We start from the raw sequence: 23108 nt of genomic DNA on the forward strand, positions 1-23108 counted from the left end.
TTTCTCTCTTTCCTTTTACTTCACGGTACACACCTGATTACCCAGCCAAAATGAATAGAAAAATTTCTGACATACCTAAAAATAAAACATTGAGGCATCTTCCTTCCAGATATAACTTAGTTGTGGTTTTAATTGCATGTATCCTAACACAATATCTACGAGAAGATAATCTTTGTACGTAAGAACCATCAACTCATTCACACTCCCACAAGAATCGTGAATAATGTTACTGACATTGCATGGTGATTGCTTTGAATTACTCAAAGCAACAAATTCTTCTTTACATCATGTCCCTCTGTGTCTGAAAAGAAAGTAAGTAGTGGAAATATTGTAGCAGAAACAGAAGTGAACTGAACATGTGCAAGTCCAGCTATTTCCCAACAGATGCTATCTCAACTATCTTATCTGTGAACACATTACTGAGTAGGAGGAAGAAAAAAATACATCAGTAGGTTAAAAAGAAACCCTTACAACATTGTGCTTTTGTTATACTATGCTGTCATTATATGAAATTCCATTTTTTATTATGCACATCGTAGTTTGGGCTGCTGCAATTTATTAACAGATACAAAATTGTGAAATCAGCAGTTTCTCATATTAATTGCATACCACAGACTTACAGTAATAACTGCAATTTATACTGAGATCCAGGAATACAAGATTAAGTAGGTTTGTGCCTCTCTAATCCTGTTTTATCCTTAAGCATGGGCTATCTCCTTCCAGTTCTCTAGCTAGAAGTGAGAGCTGGAACTAAACTACCCAGGTTTCATACAGGGACCATCACCAAAATACAAGTGGTGTATGACAAGCCAATAAAAGGTGGGGGGGAAATTACAGTTCTTGTTAAAATGGCTGGTTTCAACCATTGTTTTTTTTGTGTGTGATCTTCATTCAGTGCAATTCTGCTCACTCTGAGAAAGAACCCAAGGGTAGGTTTACAATAGCAGAAGAGAACTGATGGTATTGTGATTTGGGCATGATCCAACAGGGACCTCACGCACGCTGCAGAGAAGGACCGAAGTGTGCTTGCTGCATCTCCTTCCCCGTGGTTTCACGAGGCTTCCTTATCTTTCAATCCGTCTCCAGGATCTGAAGACAAACTTGAAAAATATCTCTGCAATTTGTTCCTCATGCAGCAAGTACCGCTATAAATGTCAATAAACGAAGCTTTCAGGGGACATAGTGCAGTTGTCTTATCAAAACACTTCACATATAACGAAAGTGTTTGGTATATAAAAAATGTCTTCCCTCACAGAAGAAACAGTTCTCAAATGTGTTTTATCACAATACCTTGGGCGTGCAGAGTACATCTCTGTAGACACAGATTAATTTCTCATTCGGTGACACTTCATATTATCACTGGCTTCCTTTGATACTTGTGCTTTAAACTGGTAGTTTAAAGATATCACTCATTCAAGGGAGCAAAGTGTCTACAAAAAAAAGCTGGAATCTTGGAGGACTCATGTTTGACAGTAGGAAAAAACACTCTTATCTGCGTATGACTACATCCAATCTGGTTCATAGGCTCGAAGTATAATATTACTTTCAGCTCAGATAGTTGAAATAGCGCAAGGATTTCAGCGCCAGGGCATTTCTGCGGTAGAATTACACTATCATAATTGGCATTAAGACAAGCTGAGGGTTTGAGATAACTTAGCATTTCAGGACAGAACAAAGATGCACTGAGTATAACTGCGATGTTGGTAGGGTGACGACTGAAAATGGGAGGTCACCTGCAGTCATTCCCTACATATTAGGGAATGCAATGTGAAGAGACTTCTGGGCTTGTAATCATTCGCTGGAGTTTTTCTAAGAAAGATGTGAAGTATTAGCAACAATCGTGTGAATATGTGGTACTACACAGATACAAATGAACCAGAGATAAGCCCCCCATCACATGCTTAGTAGTCCCTAAAATCCTGAGGACTTGATGTGATCTTTCTTGACTTGATGAAATAATATTTTGGGCCAATTCAGATACACTTGGTCATGGTTAGAGTAAGGATTATCTGGCTTAGTGGAGAGCAGCAGAGTTTGTGGGATATGTGGTAAACTAAATGAGGTCATTCTTTTGGTAACAAATGACAGAGCGCTGGATTTACTTTGCCTAAATGTAGACCTCCAGAAGTTATGTATTTAGATTAAACTAATTATACAAGTCCCACTTACAGGCCATGGACACAGAGATGCAGCTCCACAGGGAATTCTCACACATCTCAGACACCTGCCTTGGGGTAGGACGAAGCGCTCTCTGCACCAGCCTATTTTTCTCCTTCAGCTGCAGAGAGAGCTTGATAGAACTAGCGCATACAAGGTGTTTAGCTTTCTGCCAGCTAAAGCCAAACAAAGAGAGCATGTTTCCACCCCTAGAAGAACCCATGGGTTTGTACTGAACTGGAATGACCCTTCCGTATCCTACTTTTAGGCTCTTTAGATCAAAAGGTAGCGAGCAGAAAAATACTTCAAGTTTCCTCCCATGCAGACCTCCTATCGAGGGATGTCTCATTAAATGAGGCATCGTTTAAGTGTCAGACACGATCAAATTACAGAAGCACATTATGGTGTTTCAGGAAACAGCTGTTCACCCCGGCACTCAAGGAACTTGTAGATTGATTTGAGCAGCCTACGTGATGAATATCCATGTGTCACAGGTGAAAGCGAACCACAAAACTACTTGCGCGAATCAAGAGATCCCTTGGCAGTGTAGCCAGAATTGTGCTTGTGAGCCATAAATCACAGATAACTGAACAGCAGCTGGTGTCCAGAAGGCAGCTGTGGGGAAGAACGGGCTGATGGTACCGGAGGATCACCAGGTCCTGAGAGAACGTGAAACCACGGGTTGAACATCAAGGCCCTTTGGTCAGCCCACCAGACTGCGGATGATGCCTCACAACCAAAGATGCTCCTCCAGAAAGGGAGAACCGCCATGTACCAGGGCAGCTCTCAAGCCCGCTTGCCCCCCCCCCCCGCCCCCGTACTGGAAATAATGTGGAAACAAGGCGGGGAGGTGGCGGTGAAAGGGGCTGAAACGCCGCCAAAGTTCACAGCAGGCCGGCCGGCCCCGGTCTCGGGCACGGCTGGTGCCGGGCCCTGCGGCGGCTGCCAGGTCAGGGACGGTGCGGTCTGTCTGACACGGCTCCGGGAGGGTCCCGCAAGCACCTCCGGGCGGGCCCTTCCGCGACAACACAGCGGAGGCGGCCGGGCCCGTCGCGGCCCCCGCCGGCGGCAGCGGGGGAGCCCCGGGGCGGTGGCGCCGCTTCCTGGATGTGGCGCACGGCGGCGGAAGCGGCCTCCGTCCCCCTCCCGCCGCCGCCGCCGCCATCACCGCCTCCCTCTCCCGCCTCCGCCTCCTCCGCGCTCCCCCGCCCGCGGCCGGGCCCGCGCCGCTCGGGGCCCCGCCCATGAGGCGGCGGCGGAGGTTGCGGCCAGGCCGCGGCTGGGACCGGGGGCAGGCGCCTGACCGAGGGGCGCTGGCGGCGGGCCGGGGCTGAGGGCCCTGATGCGGCTGTGGCCGCGGCCGCTCCGCCGCCGGGAGGAGCCCCGCCCCGGCGCCGGGCCCCATGCACCCCAGGTGAGCGCCCTCGCCTCCGCCGGGGCCGGGGGGCCGCGGGAGGCGAGCGGGACCGCGGCCAAGCCGGGCCGGGTCGGGCACCTCGGGCCTTGCACCCCGGCTGAGGGGTGGGGAGAGGAGAGGAGAGGAGGGGAGGGCGACCCTACAGCGTTCCGCGCCTCCCGCAGGCCCCGAGGCTCGGCCCCGGTGCTTCGCCGCCCCTCGGTCCCCGGGCGGGGGATCCCACTGTCGGGCATCAGCACCCTCTGCAGGCGTTTGGGCCGGGGAAGGAGTGGGGTGTCCCCTGCACCCCTCTGCACTGACCCTGCCAGCCCGTCCCCCGGAGGCGAGCAGGGCGGCTGGCAAGGGTCGGAGAGCGCACGGTGCGAAAACTGGGCAGGAGCGAGATGGAAGTCAGTGCCTCTGTTTGTGCGGCTCAGCTCTTTGGGTTAACTTGAGTGCGTTTGGTGTATTTGGCCGTTTTCCCAGGGCGAGTGGTACCTTTCCTCGCTGGAGCAGCGGTCCAAGCGCCAGCGCTTCATCCTGGGCCTGCAGCTTGCCGTGGGCATGAGAGAGGCTCGGGTCAGCATGGGGGCCGTTCGGTCTTGTTGCTGGGGTTGTGACTGCTGTGGGGGCAGCCGGTCTTCCTGCAAACCGCCGATGAGAGCCGGTGTGAGGGCAGCAGTGCCAGGGTGGCAGAGCTAATGCAGGGCAGAGCTTGTAGAGGTGTCAACTGGTGTGAGGTGACCGTATCTCCTTGGTGTCCCCATCCCCTTGGATTGGTTTGGGCTGCATGTGCAGCTTGAGACCCCAGAGGACAGATGTGCCTCGAGCTGGCATGGTTTCTTCCAAGGCTTGGGACTTGGGTTTAGGGTCTGGGGCATCTTTCTTATGTGAAGAAACTGGGAGCACTGGGTCTGTTCAGCCTGGAGAAGAGAAGCTGAGAGGAGATCTTATCAATGTTTATACATATCTCAACAGTGGATGTCAAGAGGATGGGACCAGACTCCTTTCAGTGGTGCCCAACAATAGGATGAGGGGCAACGGGCACAGACTGAAGCACAGGAGGTTCCATCTAAACATGAGGAGAAACTTCTTTACTGTGAGAGTACCAGAGCACTGGAACAGGCTGCCCAGAGAGGCTGTGGAGTCTCCTTCTCTGGAGATATTAGAAACCTGCCTGGACACATTCCTGTGCAATATGTTCCAGGTGAACCTGCTTTAGCAGGTGGGTTGAACTAGGTGATCTCTATAGGTCCCTTCCAACCCCAACCATTCTGTGATTCTGTGATTTCCGCAGCTCCACAGCCACTCGTGCAGTGTGTGCCCAGTTGAGTAGCTATCATGCAGGCACTCAAGAGCCACTGGTTGGTCGCTCTGAAATAACGCCATCCATGGTGCCAGTTTTTAGTGTGATAGGAGCATGAGCCATGTCTGCAGAGCCAGACTGAAGCAGACTGCTAAAATTCTGTACAATGGCTATTCTGCAGAGGTGACTCTTGGCACTCTTTGCCTGGTTCGAATAGATGGTGCATTAGACATTTTGTGTCCATTGCCAGCTTTAAGTGATCTTTCCCCTCCTCCTTTCCACTGCCTTTGGTTTTTAAACGTGAATGTGGTGTCCAGAAGTCATGAAATAGAAGCCATTGTCCAAGTAATGGTGACACTGAGCGTGAAAATTGATCTGTGTTCACAGTACTTTAATTGCAGTGACTTTGAGTACAAGGAGTGAGATTTTGTTTTCTGGATAGTGAGGAAAAAAGTTATGGTCTGATTTGTCTTTTTGAACTGGCTTTTTAAATTCTGCTTATTGCTATCTATTATGATCAATATGTATTGATAATTATGTGATCACACTGTGAGTGCATGATGTACTTTATGCTTAGTTTTCTGAGCCAGAGTTCTTATGTGTCAATATCTGATTTTGAGTTTGTTTGCTCTGGCCTTTCTCATCACAGTACAGTCAGTAATCAGGAATGCTCTTGCTTCTGTTTCTCTTTCTTTTTCGCCTCCCCTCTTTGTTCCATGGCCCCAGAATGAATGAAATGAACTTGAGTCCTGTAGGGATGGACCAGCTGACCTCATCCTCTGTGAGCAATGCCCTGCCAGTCTCGGGAAGCCACTTGGGACTGACAGCGTCGCCCACTCACAATGCCATACCAGCACCAGGTAACGGGGGAAGCTCCCGCAAAGGATATTGCAGCTCATGCTCTGTGTTTTCCTGTCATGGGAATGTTTGTAACTGGGTAGCAGTGCTTGCTCTGATAGCAAGTCATGTCTTTAGCAGGTAATGAGGTGGTGTAGAATTCTGGAAGGGTGGGCCCTAAACCCTTGCTTCTGTGGGCAAAGCACAAGGGATGTGTGCTTACCAGGCTTGTGCCTTAATGGGAGTCTTGTTTTGTTCTAATGGGGTGGTTTGCACTGTAGGTGGGTGGTGGCAGAATCCTTTGAAATACGAACTGCAGATCTGTCTCCATCTATGTCTGTCTCCAGTCAGGTGAAAATAATGATTTTTCACCTGTAAAGCAAAACTGTTTAGCTAACACTTTTTTTTTTAGGGGACTACACAGACAAAAGTCCATTACAGTTGTAAAGTAGAAGCAGGCCCTACATAATGTATCTGGAAAAGATCCAGCCATATTCAGGCACGCTGCTCAGTGCTGTGGTAACTGTGATATTTTTTTGAAGTTTGCCACGCTACTTTGACAGTACCGTTTAATACTTCTATAGGGACCTCTTGCGGAATTTGTTAGCTCAGGTAGTTCCACTGAATTTAAAGGGGTGTTTTCTTTTGCAGGCTTGCCTGTTGCAATTCCAAACTTGGGTCCCTCCTTGAGTTCCTTGCCCTCTGCTTTGTCTCTGATGCTCCCAATGGGTATTGGGGATCGAGGAGTGATGTGTGGTATACCAGAGAGAAACTACACCCTACCTCCACCACCATACCCTCACCTGGAGAGCAGCTATTTCAGACACATTCTACCTGGTAAGTGGTCCAGTGCTGTTGGATGGGAACAGAGAGAGAAATTTTTTTAAGAGCCACCTCTTTCTGTCCTGAAGCAGACAAGGCTGACTGTTTTGTAGAGCTGTAAATTCTCTGAGTTTGTCTGGAGTCTGGTCATTTACACACCTTTATTACAAAGTCTCTGTTGCTATGTATGTGTACGAACAGAACTGCAGGGCATCCTCTACTTAAAGAGAACCTCTGTTCACTCCTCTTGCTGCTTTGGTTTTAAGATTAACAGAAAACGAGGCATGCCTGGTTTCAACTCAAATGGCTTGTAACTTGAAAGCTGCTTCTTTTTTTTTCTCCTATAGTCTGAAGCAGTACTTAATATGTGCCTGAGAGCAGGTTACAGTAGTTCAGAGCTCAAAAAAGATGAGTTAGGGCTCTTCCCTACCCATTTAGCCCATGGCAGAGTTTTATTTCTTTTTTGTTCAAGGTTGATTTCCAAAGGCCTAATGTGCTGATTCCTGTCTCGATTCCTCTCTCACATGTGTCTTAGAGTATAAATGTAGAATTTTGCATGTTAATGTATGAAGACACAGAAATTCGAGCTTTAAATGTAGCCCTTGCTTTGTAGCTAAGATTGACAGGGTGGAAGGATGTAGATAAACTGTTTCAAGGTCACCCAGTGAGTGTTGTTGGTTCAAGCTGCGATAGGAAAAGAAATAGAGCAGCCTAGGTCTCATCCAGCTACCTATTGACTTGGGGCTGAACTTGCCAGCTGCTTAGGAGTAACGTATTCTGTTGCACTGCATGCCTGCCCATTTTGTGGACAAAGAGTAGAGAAGGAGACAGTACGTTTGAGGATCAAAGGTATTTGCCATTCTTCTGAGCTGGAATAATTTATATAGAAATGTATACTTTTCTTTTTAGTCTGCTTGGTGTTTAGTCTGACGTTTCATAGGGCTCTTCCATCACTCATCTTACTGCCTTTAAAGATCTCACTCATTCAAGCCATGGGGCAGCATTGCATGCAGAAATATTTGATGCAGCTGATTAAATTAAACTGTCCATTTCTCGACTTAACCATTTTTAATGGGGTTATGTTGCAGAGAGAGTATCCATGCTTATAATATCAGACATGTTTGAATGGAAAACTCATAGGGCTCATAGGGTTCAAGGCCAAAAAAGAAACATGCTGACTCAGATCTTGCAGAATCTGCAAAATCCTTTTCTGTTTCTGCTGGAAGTACTGTTAGTTGAATGCGCTGATGTATTTCCTCCCAAGATTTTTTTTTTAGCCTTGTCCAACAAGAAAAGTTGGTAGTATGTAAATACGGGTTGGTGTTTCTTCGTATCTTAAATTCCAAGTTTGTTTGATGTTGAAAAGCTTTCCAGAACTACCAGAAAAGATGGTAGGTTTCTGATTTAAATTTAACTGGGTGATTGTTTAGGAGAAACGACATACTTTTCATGTAAGGAAGGAGAGTAGATGACTTGTGATACCTTCGAGAGACCTTATCTTGGTCTTTCAGAATTGCAGTTGATGATCTCCAAGATGGACAATTGTGTCACTCAGAGGAAGGAAGTAGTCATTGTTCAAACTAAAATACCAAAGCAAAAAGGGTGTATCCCGGAGAGCTGTTGCTACTTCTCTTAGCAAAGATGAACAAGGAATTATCAGATGTTAGATTCCACTAGCAGTCCTTCATCCTTTTTGAGCTATTTCTTGAGAATGAAAAATGATGCCTAAAATGTGAAGCCTCTCTTTCTGATTCAGTCTTTGCACCGAGGACCCTAGGTCAGATGCTGCTAGAGACTTGACTGTTCAGAGTTTGACAAATAATTAGAGACTTGTTCTATTGGATAGAAGCTCTGTTACTTGTTGTCAAATGATACTTTGACAAGAGTGTTGGGTTGGCATATGTTTGCAAGCCGTGTTTTTGAATGAGTGATTGTAATTGGGCATAATGTAAAGAGCATGTCTTCAGGGATCTAGGGTCTCAATGTACTGTGCTGCGATGATGGGGTATCTTTGTTCAAGATTTGAAAACTGATGTCATCTCACTCCCTTTCTCCTTATCATTCTGTTAGGTATATTATCTTACTTGGCTGACAGACCTCCACCTCAGTACATCCATCCCAACACTATAAACGTTGACAGCAATCCGGCTTTGTCAGTCTCCAGCAATCCCTCGGCCCTAGATCCCTACCAGCCCAGTGAGACTGTGGGGCTGGAACCAGGGATTGTCTCCATGGACTCCCGCACAGTGAACACACACGGTGCTCAAAACCTGCATCCTAATGACAGCCATGAGGTAGCACTGGATACTACAATCACTATGGAGAGCGTTTCAAGGGTAACCAGCCCCATCTCTACAGATGGGATGACAGAGGAGCTTACGATGGACGATGTAGCCGGGGATCATTCGCAGATCCCAAACAGCTCCCGGAGCCATGAACCTTTAGCCGTAGACACGGTGGGGAGTAACTTGACATCGGAATCTGTGGGACACGGCGGTGTCATTCCCATTCACAGTAGCACTTTGGAACTCCCTGTTGTCATGGAGCCCGACCACATCGCTGGGCGGGTGACAGGAATATCAGACAGCACACTAAATGACTCCATTCATACTGTGGCCATGAGCACCAGCTCTGTGAGCGTGGCGCTCTCTACCTCACACAACCTGGCTTCCCTGGACTCGGTAGCCTTGCACGAAGTGGGCCTCAGCCTCGAGCCGGTGACGGTGTCTTCCATAAATCAGGAAGTAGCCATGGGACCAAGTCACGTGGATGTGTCTGCAGACAATCTTGCCTTCGTACCATCCTCTCTGCAAATGGAAGACTCCAATTCAAACAAGGAGAACATGGCAACCTTGTTTACAATATGTGAGTGGATGTTTCCTGCTTTCTTGGGGTCGAGTTTGTTTTGTAGCTGTTGAATGGTGGGATGACAGGACTCTTGTTGCTAGCTTTACAGATTTCTGGTGAAATAAACTTAATTATTTAACAGGTCCAGGAAAGCTGGAACATCTGCAGTGGCAGATTAACTGTGCTGAAATGGCACTAGTTGGAAGTAGACATAATAGGATGTTTTAACATCTTCGTATCCATCTCCCATGTTGCTTTGAGGTTGGAAGCTGAGCTGTTTATGAACCCCTTGCTTTTTGTGGATATGCTGATATTATGCTTTGCAATGAGACTTGTTTTTTTAAAGTCACATCACAAATGGCTCTTCTTGCTCTGTTAAGAAAACTCATAAAAAACACCACCCAAAGCCATAAATTTTGTCAAGTGGGTATAGTTGTTGAGTATGATGTTATGATTCTGCAAAATTTTTATTAAACCATGAACAATCATCATAGAAATGTTCTCAACAGGACCTGCTTGAATAAAGATCAGAGGGGTAGGGAAGTTTTTAATATTTGTAATTATTCGCATCCAAAGACTTTAATTCAGAGTTTAGTTGATCTTCTAGGAAGACAGGAGCACTGGACATTGTACTTTCTCAATCCTGTCATCGTTCAAGGAATAGTGTGTCAGAACTGTGAACTTCTTGTTTGCTGGGACAGAGGTTTGAACTTCCACCCACAGCATGTCTGGCTTCCTGCTGCTGAAGCATAAGGCCAACTTTTATATTCGGTTTTATTAGCTGTGGTACCGCTGCTGAGTGCTGCCCTTGCACGCAATTTGGCCCTACAACTGCCAGAGCCTTATGACAAGCTTTGCCTGCAAAACATTTTTGAAGAAATGGAAAGAAATAGTGCCTTGGTTAGCAATGGGAGAGGTGCAGTTTAGTGTGAAGTGTCTAGTCAGAAATTTGAACTAAAACTTTTATTCTGTAGGATAAAATATAACTTAAGATCAGGTGAGTGTAGAACTATGATGAATTTACAATTCCTAGAGGAAGAGTTTTAGAGTTGAGGCATTCAGAAGTTCTTACAAGCATCTGTTGCATGTTGAACAAATAACAATCAAAATATTATGACATCCAACATGCTCGTGGTGAAATCACTTCTCTTATTCACCAAAGTGAGATTTGATCCGCCAGCTTATTGTCACTATACTTAAAATAGTTCTGAGATGTTTCCCAGATGGTGCACCCCATTGGTAGGATGTTCTAACAGCTATTGCATGTGTAGTGCTTTTATGTGATTTACAAAATAGCAAGGTTTAAATTTTAACTTCTTGTTGTTTTTTAACTTCTCCTGAATAAAACATGAATTTGTGTCCAGACAGGTGACAAAAAGGAGGAGGAGATGTTTTAGAGCCTCTTGGTGTTTTTTCCTCATCAAGAAGGCAGGAGTCATGGCCTTTTTCAGCAAACTTTTTATGCTGTTCCTAAGCAGGAGTTTTAAAAAGTGCCTTTGCTACAGTTCAGAGTACTCATATCAGGGAAATAATTGCTGTGGTTGTTGGGGTTTTTTTTGTTTTGTTTTGGGGGTTTTTTTTGCATTATTTGGAAGGAAATGAAACCATATATTTTGCTTCCTGTTGAATGTAGGAATTTTTTTGCAACTTCTTAAATATATATGAATCCCTAAACCTTTCCAAGTGAAAGTGTCACATGCCTAGAAGTTGCTTTTCTTCCTCTTTGCCTCTCCTTGGGCCTAGTCTGCAGACCTGTAGTGTTGTTTGCTAGGCAGTGCTTAAAACCAGCTGTTCCAAATAGTGTTTCTCATTACTCAGGTCTGGTTGTTGTCATTGCTGTGCTCTTACAAGTCATCTGTGCACATGAAGCAATGCTTATGTAGGCTTGACCTAATAATTTTCTAAGTACCTTCCTATCTGTAACAATGCAGTTATTCAAACTGCACTTTGTATGGGGTTAGATTCTGGTACCCTCATATATGAAGGGAGTGTCCCAAAAATCTCTTTAAACAAGTGATAATGGAGCTGATGACTACTTCTGTGGTAGGTCTTTATACTGGAGCTGGGCCATCAAGAAGCCAGAGAAGGTCTTTGTGGAGATCCTGCTCATTTAGCTGAGGATCTTTCTTTGGAAGAATGATATATCATGAGAGTGGTTGCTGAGGAGGTGTTGTTTGCTCCATGCATAGAGAATTAAAATGATACAGTTTTCCTAAATTTTATGTTGTACTTTTTACTGAATTTATTAGCCTGAAGACTTTCAGTGGTGTATTTTTCAGCAGTGCTTATGCTGAATGACAGATTAGGAAAGTGATGCTACTGATTCTTCTTGGGCTTTTGTTTTTGTTCCATTCGGTGGCACCCTGTAGAGGTGTACTGTATGAGTTTATTGCAGTACATCCTTCAAAAGCAGCAGTGAAGTCAGGTTTTTGCTGCCATGAAGATTTGCACATTGTCTGAATTTAAATGGAGAGAAAGGGATGTGTGGGTTCAACTTAGAAAAATTTTAGAAAGAAGACCTTACTGTCCCTTTGGATGAACATCGTTGAGGTTCTACATGCAAGAAGACTCTTGTGTTCCTGGTAAATTCTATAAACATAACCAGTTAGAGAGTGCTTAGTTTGGTATGGCTTGGGTTTTTCTGCCATTACAGGTCATTTCACTTCTGATCAGAGAGAAAATGGCTCTTCCATCATCAGCATTACTGCCAGCTCTGGAGAGACTACCATGGAAATATACAATCATAGAATCATTTTCATTGGAAGAAACCCTCAAGACTGAGTCCAACCATTAACGTAACTCTGGCACTAAACCACGTCCTTAAGAAGCTCATCTATGTGTCTTTCAAACACCTCCGGGGATGGTGACTCCACCACTTCCCTGGGCAGCCTGTTCCAATGCCTGACAACCCTTTCTGTGAATAAATTTTTCCTGATATCCAGTCTAAACCTCCCCTGGCACAACATGAGGCCATTTCCTCTCATCCTATCACTTGTTACTTGGGAGAAGAGACCAACCCCCTCCATGCTACAGCCTCCTCTCAGGTAGCTGTAGACAGCGATAAGGTCTCCCCTTAGCCTCCTTTTCTCCAGGCTAAATAGCCCCAGTTCCCTCAGCCGCTCCTCATCAGACTTGTGCTCCAGACCCCTCACCAGCTTCCTTGTGCTTCTTTGAATCCATTTAGCAGTAGTTTTGATGAAGAGTGGACTCTGCCCTATTTCTGGATTGCCTCTTGTCGAGGGTTAAGATTGCGGGGTGACAATAAAACCCTGGCAGATGTATTGTTAACCCCTTCTTCCCCCCCACTTCCCCCTTTTGCCCCTCCCTCTCCCCCCTTCCACTCAGGAGAGGCGATCGGGAGAGAAAAAGAAGGACAGAGAGAAGAGAGTTGAAAAAATTAAAGATGTTTTACTAATGCTACTAATAAGAATAGAGAAAATAATACAAAATATACAAAACCAATCTTGAAAGTCTCAGCAACTGCAGAGCCAGCACCCAAAGTCCTGGATTAGACTCCACAGCCAACCAGAGCTGGATTCAGTCTCTCACTAGGCCTCAGTTCGCAGGGACGACTAGCAAGGTCCTCTCCTAATGTCGGCCATAGGGAAAAAAGGGAAAAGGAACGAGATCCTCGTGATCTCCCATTTTATATGAAGTATTCACGTGAATGGAATGTTATACACCGTTGGTCAGTTGTTTCTCGTCGCCCCTCTCGCGAGATGTCCATCCATGCTTATCAATAAGTTTGCATTCCATTGCTAGGTTTTACCAAAACATGTGTCTGGTTCTCCAGGAAAATGCTGTTAATATGAAGGCTGTAGCTGACAGGCAAAATTCACTGAAAGAGAAACTTGTTTTTAACAAAACCAGGACACCTCTGTAGGGATAGTCTAAAAGTCCAGGTGATTAATCTAGGTGATTAATTTACCATCAGGAAGGCAGGCAGAGATCCTTGTGTTTGAAATTGGATAGTAACAGTGATGTGTACGTGTACGTGATGTGCCTATCTGACAGTAACAACATGTTTCATATTCTTCTGAGTAAAGGTAGTAAAGCAGATGAGATAAACCAGATAGAAGCAGCCTTTGGCGGGAGCTGAGCTGAAGCATGTTGTCTGGGAGCCGTTTGCACTGTGGGGGCTGTTGCATCTTTTTAACTCCTGTTGTCCCTTCCCGTCTCTGCAGGGTGCACACTGTGTGACAAGGCATATCCATCAGACTGCCCAGATCACGGGCCCGTCACTTTTGTCCCTGACACCCCGATAGAGAGCCGAGCCAGGCTGTCTCTCCCTAAACAGCTTGTGCTCCGGCAGTCTATCATGGGAGCTGAAGCAGGTAAGAATCAGATTACTATAGATTTCTATGTAGGAGTTTAAAATACACTCACCGCCTGAAATCCAAAACTGTAGGGTTTTTAATGTGGGAAGGAAACACTGCAACAGAGAGGTGGTTCCCTCTTCTGTAATCACCCTGACTTCCATAGCGTAAGAGCTTCTTGTCCTCTGGTTACTGCTTAGGCTTCAGCTAGAGTCTTGGGATGCTGCCACAGAGTGTTGCTGAAACACTTCATAAGGTCAAGCACAAGCAAGGTATGGTGTTCATCATGTGCTAAACAGCCCAGGCACAGCTTTGGTAAGAAAACATTACAGCAATTGCAGTTTCATGAAAGAAAACAATTAGAAATAAACGGAGGAGATTTCTGTCTGCTTGTTCATCAGGTTGGATTGCTACCTGTGGGTCTTCTGGATGCTCTCATTGGAGTATTGATCATGAGTGCCTCTTTTTTTTTTCCTCCCCCCCCGTTCATTTACGTTTGGCATGTAGATTGTGACCGTGTCATTGGATGTGGACCTTGTTACTGTGTTTCACGCCATTGTCACCTGGAAATCGAAGAGTACAGTGCAATACCCTAAGGATCTGAAGGCTAGAGAAGAATGTGATTATTGGCTTGCTTAGAGATGCTGCTTGTTGAGAGTAGATTACATCTGTTCTTTTCAAGCTGCATTAGTTTCCAGTTTATTCCTAAAAGCTATTCAGTGTATTCATGTACACCTATATATATATAAATGTTTAATAATAAATAATATACACGCAGGAATCCCTCTGCCCATGACAGAAATACAGCTGCCTCTGGGGAGAAATGCAGAAGCTGCTTAACAATGCCCAGCAACAATTCTGGAAATTCCTGGGGATTAGGTAGGCGAAATGTAGTTACTGAAACTAGTATTTTCTGCTTCTGCAGAAAGTGCCATGAAAACTTTAATTGGTACAAGTGGCTAGGATCTTAGTTTTATAGCTTACTGAAAAGTAAATTACTTGCTTTTGACAAACAAAATGAATATTTGTAATTACAACAAAGCGGCTCCCAATAGTGTCATGTGGTGGTGGTGGTTCTTGTCTCTGCCTTAGGTGTGTTTTACACGTGAAGTAGAAGCTTTGATGGTCTTATGCCTTAGATACTACCCCTGGAGCATTACCTCATAAACCTCCCACCTCTTTGTTATGCATGATTAGTTGCTTAAATAATTGATTTCTGCAGATTTTGGTCTTCTGCTGACAGGTGTGTGGACACGAGAAACCATTCCTGTAAGGACGTGTTTTGGACCTTTGGTCGGGCAGCAGAGCCATTCTCTGGAGGTGGCTGACTGGACAGACAAAGCAGCCAGTCACATCTGGAAGGTCAGTGGATGTTGTGGTCACACAGGCACATGTGTGGCTCACAGAGTCTGCGGGGGTGCCTTCTTCTGGGGAAAGCCACCACATGACACAGCAGCTTTAACAGTGTCATCCTTGCCAAAAATCAAAATGATTGCAGTTTGATTGTTTAATCCTTTATATCAGCATCGCAGAGCTGTATGCCATGTGATGTGCTGGTAATCAATCCGAAAGTACAACAAACTTCTTTAATGCCTTTTCTTGTAAAGGGCTGGATGTGGTTTCCAGTATTTGTGTGGACTTGCAGCAGGAATTGTATATTAATTACTAGGCAGCACTTGTTTGTTTGTTTTGTATCATTGTTTATTGAAAGTTCCCCTAGGTGATTAATGATTTGTTGCAGGAAAGCTGCTTTAAAGCTTTATTTTTTTACATCATTTCATGTTGAGAAACTAAAATTGATCTATGTAAATAAAACATGTACTGTTTGCCCAGATATTATTAATCACAAGACCTGGCTTGTAAGAAAAGCAGTGAAATGCATTTCTGCGGAGAGCTGAAGGTGGTGTGTGGGAAAGATGCTGATAAACAGTTCTTGTAGCCTCCTGGGTAGCAGAGAGGTCAAGCTTCCTGTGTGAAGGGGAACGGAAGAAGTAAGAACAGGGCTGTGGTATTGGCAACGGCAACAGAGACCTCCTGGCTTGTCCTGGGTGAACATGTCCTCTCTTAAAGAAAGAAGCTGGCTTTCACTGTATTTTTTTACTGTGTTTCATCCTAAGATTGCATTTGTTTTTCCTGGTAGATCCATCACAATGGTGTCCTGGAGTTCTGCATCGTTACAACTGATGAAAACGAGTGTAACTGGATGATGTTTGTACGCAAAGCCAGGTGAGAACCACCTGTACTATGCTGAGATGGTTGGAGTCTGAGCTGCAGGTTCATGGGAGGCTGTGCACTGCTGCACTGACTGCCCAGATGGGCGATGAGCTCGGGACCAAGCGACCTCTGGGAGTTATGTGGCCATCTTGGACTGGTGGGGAGAATGAAACAGAGCACCCAGTAGAGAATGTTATGGGGGAACCAGTATGCATGCTGTAATCAAGCTGCCCCAAACCTGTCCACGGACTTTGTTTCCCTGTCCTAAAGCTTTACACCAGTTTGTTTTTTTTTTAATATCATCTGTGTATTAGCTTGTTACTGCCTTCCATCTGTCCCATTCCTTTTGGATGCATCTGTGAAGATGATGTTGATTGTCTTTTTGATTTTAATACTTCATTAGCAAAGTGTTCCTGGGTTCCAAGCTCTTACAGCTCACAAGAGCTGACCTTTTCAGTCTTTCTGGAGCCTGTGATGAAAATTATCCAGACTGGCTTCAGTATTGTTCCACACGTGATCCACTGAGAAGGGTGAACCTCTCCTATTGCTTTGTGACACAAAGTAGGTTTCCCCTGCAATTCATTTAATTGCTTTCACATGCAGGAGTCAAGAAGTTAATGCTTGATCCCCCACTGCAGTGGGGCAGAGCTTTTACTGGTTTTAGATACTAGGAACAAACAAATGCAAGATACAGCTTCACAAGATGAATTATCACATCTTGGAAATGCTTTTCAAGAGTTATTTTTGAAGATAATTTTGCTTTCAGACTTCACTGATATTTCTCTCTCATGTTCTCTATTTCTTAAGGAAGTTAGTATGAGAAATATATGTATTTTTGTAGTTTCTTAAGAGATCATAAACTCTCTTCTCTCAGCCCACTCCAATATCTATTAATAATTTTCTCAGCAAGATACCACAGTGGTGTGAAAAATTTATCGTTTGGTGGAGCAGATTGGCTCTCAAGGTCCAGTTTTCCTTTCCTTTAATAAAAAAGGACAGAAGTGACAGACATGAAAGTTTCTATAATGTGCTGACAAGCATTCTCTCATTACCTGTTTATAGGAATTTCCTTCTTTTTTTTTTCCTCTCACAAAAAACACATTATTTCTGGAGGGCTTTATTTCAGGGCTGTTTTTATTGCCTTAGGAACCGTGAAGAACAGAACCTGGTAGCTTATCCTCATGATGGAAAAATTTACTTTTGCACCTCTCGGGACATCCCACCTGAACATGAGCTTCTCTTCTATTACAGTCAGGACTATGCACGACAGCTTGGTAAGTAAGCGCTCATCTCCGTTGGCTTTGCAGGGAGTGCTCAGCTTGAATTCCCTTTTAGTGCCATCTATGGGCTCTGTCACTTGGGAGTGCATTATGTTCCTTTTCAGCACCCAGTGGTGCATGTCACAGTTTACTTCTGCATTTCACGGCTACAAGAGTACCATCGTTTAAAACAAACATTTGACTATCTAATTCTACAGATCAGGAGTAAAAGATTGCAGTTTCAAAGAAAAAGAGTTCACAGAATCATAGAATGTTAGGGATTGGAAGGGACCTCGAGAGATCATTTAGGCCAATCCCCCTGCCGGAGCAGGAACACCTAGATGAGGTTACACAGGAAGGTGTCCAAGCGGGTCTTGTATGTCTCCGGAGTAGGAGACTCCACAACCCCCCTGGGCAGCCTGTTCCAGTGCTCTGTTACCCTCACTGTCAAGAAGTTTCATCTCAAATTATAGTGGAACCTCTTGTGTTCTAATTTGAACCCATTACCCCTTGTCCTACTGTTGGTTGTCACTGAGAAGAGCCTGGCTCCATCCTCGTGACACTCACCCTTTACATATTTATAAACATTAATAAGGTCACCCCTTAGTCTCCTCTTCTCCAAGCTAAAGAGACCCAGATCCCTCAGCCTTTCCTCATAAGGGAGATGCTCCACTCCCTTGATCATCTTTGTTGCCCTATGCTGGACTCTCTCCAGCAGTTCCCTGTCCTTCTTGAACTGAGGGGCCCAGAACTGGACACAATATTCCAGGTGTGGTCCAGGGCTGTTGTTTTTCTTCTGTTCATCTATCTGGCGCTAAGGGAGTTTTGCTAACTGAAGGTGTTCCTGCCCTCGCCCACCTTTGGTTGTGATAATTTAGGTTTGGTGGAGCTGTGCTCAAAACCATTCCAAAGTTTGCCCCTCTCAAACATTGGAAGTGGCTTACCTAAAAGAGCTGAAAAAGTAAGCATGAGAGGTGGGGTGCAAGTCTCTGCAGCTGGCTTTGCTGCCACAGATATAGTGTTAACATGGATCACCCTCTGTTCAGCCTCATTAAAAGCGATGCTTTTGTGTCCAAAGGTGTCCCCGAACATCCAGACGTGCACATCTGCCACTGCGGAAAGGAATGTGCTTCCTATGCGGACTTCAAGGCCCACGTGAGCAGCCACATCCACAGCCACCTCCCCAGCCAGGGGCACAGCAGCAGCCACGGGCCAGGCCACATCAAGGAGAGGAAGTGGAAGTGCTCCATGTGCCCCCAGGCTTTCATCTCCCCTTCCAAGCTCCACGTCCACTTCATGGGGCACATGGGAATGAAGCCACACAAGTGTGATTTCTGTAGCAAAGCTTTCAGTGACCCTAGCAACTTACGGACACACCTCAAGATACACACAGGTAAGGGCAGGGGACTTTATAGAGATGCCTATGCCAGTAAAACCTTGCGGTAGGATCTGTTCTCTCCGATACCTCGGCCAGTTGCCAGGGAATGGCTTGTGTCAATAAATCTAAGCTCTTAGAAACATAGAATCATAAACTGTTTTGTGTTGGAAGGGACCTTTAAAAATCATCTAGTCCAACCCCTCTGCTGTGTGCAGCGACATCTTCCACTAGATGAGGTCACTCAAAGCTGTGTAAGAAGAAAGGGAATAAGAAAAGGCATGGATTTAACAGAGTGAGGATAGGGGCAAGGGTGAAGGTCAAGTACAGTCCAGCAATACACAACGTGGATGTTTTTGCCTTTTTTATTTCAGTAAGGTTGAAATAGCTGTTGGGAATCAATGAATGCAAATCGCAAAGCTGAAAGGGCAATAAAATTGGGAGTTCAGTCCACTGGAGTCAAGCATAGGAAGCTGTAGGCTCAGTAGTGAGTTTTAATAAACTGATGAAGTACAAACGTGGTACACGCCACCCCAGAATATGCAGTGGGATAGGGATTCAAGTGGTATTCACACTTAGTCTGAATCCAGTGGTGTGCAGAGGCTTTGAACTATTTATGGCAGTGAATAGTGGAAGAACTGCAGATAAGTGGGAAAATGGGATAAAACACAGAAGTTACCAAAGAGCCAGCGAACTTTGTACCTGTGTGTTTGAGAACTTGTTTTCCTAGAGAAATGCAATGCAGTGCATCAGATGTGCCTGGGCTCCACTAAGGCATCAGATACAGTTCCTGTGGGAAATCGGTGGGAGTGATGGGGATGTGCTAATATACAGTATGGTTATCATGGCAACTATTAAAAAGGAGGCTACAGTTATTTTTAGTCAGTAATTTATCTTGGATAAGCCTAGTTTTGTTAAAAATTTGCCTGAAGGTCTTTGCTGAAAAATTGTAATCCTAGGTCAGAAGAACTATCGCTGTACCCTCTGTGACAAATTGTTCACCCAGAAGGCTCACCTGGAATCGCACATGGTCATCCACACCGGGGAGAAGAATCTGAAGTGCGATTACTGTGAGAAGCTGTTCATGCGGAGGCAGGACCTCAAGCAGCACGTACTCACTCACACGCAGTAAGTGATCTCACAGGATGGGCTGGACTGGTCACTGCAATCAATACATAATGAAGCCAAACAGCCCGAGAGAGAATCTCCAGTTTGCACATAGTTTGGCCTAAGGGGTGTAGGGTTCATCCTCTAGAATGATGGAGAAGTCAATCTGGACAAGTTCCTTGTTGCTGGCTGAAGCTGGCCTATTCTAGTGTCTGCAGTATTTTAACGACACAGTAAATTCCAGGTGTGCACCTGGTCTTGTGAAACGGCATTCTGCAGTGCTCACCATTTTGTAGAGGGGGTTAATTGGTTTACATTTAGTTCTCTGCTGAGAATTGTTTCCGTGTCCCAACATCACCATGAAAAGTCATAAACTCAATGCTATTCTCACTGAGTAGCTTGTTATGTTTCGCTCTCTGTTTGCACTGGGGGTGGGATGCAGCTCTTACCTTGCACTTCATTTCATTCATGCACTTGGTCTCCTGCTCCTCCTCAGGGCAGATCCCCAGGCCCTCCTCCAGTAAGTTCTGCAAGGGCAGATCTTTCCTTTTGCTGTGAGAATCTCTGCCTCCTGTTCAGTTCCACCCAGTCCAAGGTCCTCCCTTAAAAGCTGCTCACCCAAAGCCAGTCCCTCCGGTTATTTCATTTTCAGCATCTGGTTCTTGTATTCAGTTTGAATCGATTGCTGCTTCTGGGAGACAGCATTGTGCAGCTAGCATGACAGACTTGCTTTGCTGCTTGTTCTTATAGCCGGAGCCAGGAGCGCGACTGCTGGGAGGTGTTCTGCACAGCATCTACAGAATTTTGACTGCTGCAGTCTGGTTAGCCCCTGCTTAGCATTTACAGACTGAGGGTTGTTAACACTCGGCAGCTTTGTTTTCTTTTTTGTTATTGTTCTTTTTTTTCCACCCCTTTATGCAGGGAAACTAAGCGTCCCAGCATGGCAACATCTCTGCCCTTGATAAAACATGGAGCTTAATAGAATTTGGTCTCCCTCAAAAAATAAACCAACAAACAAACCTCTTGTAGAATTCATTATTCTTTAATTTATCATCAGGAAGGAAAAACAAGTGGTTGCAAGTGAACAGATAATGCAAAAAGCCTGACTTTTGGCAATGACATTTGGGGGAAGCAGAGAAGAAGGGGTTTGTGTAGGTACTGTGTGGGAGAAAACTGAGCAGTATATACATTTTAGTGCCACAGTAGTGCTGGTATTTCTTGTCTGCTGCTTCTTCAAGTATATTGAAAGTAAGATTTACAAGTAAGACTGACCTTTTCACCCTTCCTGTCACCATCTCCCCACTATTTGTTACAGTATCAGGTGCCTTGGGGCAGGAGCAAACTGTAACTTTTTCATGTTCCTCTTGCAGAGACCGGCAGATCAAGTGCCCCAAGTGTGACAAGCTGTTCCTGAGGACAAATCACCTGAAGAAGCATCTCAATTCACATGAAGGAAAGAGAGACTATGTCTGTGAAAAATGCACCAAGGCTTATCTAACCAAATATCACCTCACTCGCCACTTAAAAATATGTAAAGGCCCCACATCCAGTCTGTCAGCCCCAGAGGAGGAAGAGGAGGAGGATTCAGAGGAGGAATTAGTAGACTCTATGAGGACCGAAGACTGTAGGATTAACAATGGAGTCTATTCAACAGGTGATGGCCTCTCTGGACACAAATGAAGAAAAAAGAGAGGGAAATTTTCTTGGATATTAAAACTGAGGAAGGAAATAAAAAAACCCCTTCCTTGTTTTCTCCAGTCAACAGCGTATGTCAAATAAGGCGTTTTCCTTCTGTTTTGGTCTCCGCACTACCACCGCTTAACAAACTCTGTAGCCAGAACACTGAATGAGAACAGATTGTGCACGTACAAGTGGAGAGTTGCTAAGAAAGAAACGTGAGGCAAGGAGATTTTTTATTTTATCTTATCACACACACACTGTGCATACTTCTTTTCCAAATCACTCAGACTAATCGATCCAGTGCCGGGATACATGACACACCTTGCATAGCCCTTTGAGTAAAGAGCCACAAACCAGACATGTAGTTGAGTGATTGCAGGGACCTGTAAGCCAGTTGTCCTTAACTGCCAAAGCCATGACAATAAGAAAAACAAAAACTGGTGTTGGCAGTTGATGTATTTTGCTTTTTTAATAATTTTTAACTGAAGGATGTGGTTTGGCACAGAGCAAAGACTTGACTTGTCAGTGCTTGGGTTTCCTTCTAAAAATAATAATTTTTAAAAAGCCAGTGAAACTGACATTTGCAGACAAAGCAATTACCCCACTACAGAAAATCAGACATTGGCTTTTGGAGAACAGTTATTGCCTCTTCTCATTCCAGTTCAATAGAACACACATAAGCAGGTGAAGAGGTAAAGACTGCGTAGACTGAGTAAGGAAGAGGCTTACAGATGCTCAGTGTTTACAGTTTACTCCTTGTGCTGTAAACCTTTTACCACCTAGAGTGATGGGAGGGTTTGCTGCTAATATTATTTATGGAATGAAGATGTATTTCATTCGGTTGTTTTATTTTGAAAAAATTAAAAATGTGGCTCTTCTCTAATGTTCTTTTTCTAATATTTACACATTCTGAAGAAAACGTTCCTATTTCTGATAAAGATGCTAAGAGAAATACCACCACTTTTTCATCATCTGCCTCCCAAGCTTTCCTGGCACACGGGATGGGTAGGAGCACCTCAGGTGAAGAACTGGTCTTTAAACCTTGTGGCTTTGCTGTGTGGCTCCTCTGGTTGAATTGTGAAAGACCAGTAAGCTGAGCTTTGTCCCCTTGTGAAAAAGGCTCCAGTTCTTGCCCTCAGTGGCCTAGGTGCAGCTGTACCTCTCCCTGCATGCTGTATTTCTTCGAGAGCTCCCTGGGCTCTTCAAACCCAAAAATGCATAATGCTTGTCCTCTGATATAAGCATTGCAGTTAAAAGCTCCAGAAAGACAAGGTTGAGTGATTTTGTTCAGTCAAGGGAAAGATGCGTTGCTTGCAGTAACGCAATTTCTTCCTAGAACAAAAAGCAACTTCTAGAGCTACAGAGCCAATTAATACCAGAGGTTGAGATAACAGAAGTTACAGCCCTCAAAGAGCTTATCATGAAGCATTTATTTCAAATGAAAGCTTTGAAAAGCTTGCAGCTTGAATAAAGGTGGTTCTGGCACTTTCACCTTCACAAAACCAGTTTTTCACTTTGTTCACTATTGCTTGGCAGAGAAAGGATTGAACCAGGAATCCAAACACATCCAAAATATTCTTGGTTCCTGCAGAGCCATCCTAAGCACCAGTCACCACCCTAGAAACAGCCACTTCATGGAATGGGAAAGAAACCTACATCCCTGCCTATTCCCCCATCTGCAGTTTGTATGTGTAGTTTATCTGCTTTACCTCACCAGAATGGGTGACGAGGAGCTGGAGAAAGCAGCAGTAAGGTCTTGTCAACTACAGGCACTGACACTACGCCCGCTTTG

The 23108-nt window shown here is 44.8% G+C and overlaps 1 protein-coding gene across 2 annotated transcripts; it reads left to right on the plus strand.

Annotated features, from left to right (window-relative positions):
- Nucleotides 1-3557: 3557 nt before the first annotated feature.
- On the plus strand, nt 3558-22432 carry PRDM4 (PR/SET domain 4; the record flags this gene model as incomplete). Of its 2 annotated transcripts, XM_080362148.1 has the most annotated exons (11): nt 3558-3571; nt 5586-5719; nt 6348-6533; nt 8589-9383; nt 13550-13699; nt 14925-15043; nt 15822-15907; nt 17042-17169; nt 18233-18547; nt 19489-19657; nt 21007-22432. In XM_080362148.1, the coding sequence occupies 11 exons, from the start codon at nt 3561-3563 to the stop codon at nt 21314-21316; spliced, it is 2403 nt and encodes an 800-aa protein (XP_080218274.1). In that variant the 3' UTR covers nt 21317-22432. The 2 variants fall into 2 exon arrangements, with proteins under 2 accessions (XP_080218274.1, XP_080218273.1); XM_080362147.1 differs by lacking the exon at nt 3558-3571 and having other exon boundaries at nt 5527-5719.
- Nucleotides 22433-23108: the final 676 nt, after the last annotated feature.

This window comes from Nesoenas mayeri, assembly GCF_963082525.1.
Source record: "Nesoenas mayeri genome assembly, chromosome: 1".
NCBI lineage: Eukaryota > Metazoa > Chordata > Aves > Columbiformes > Columbidae > Nesoenas > Nesoenas mayeri.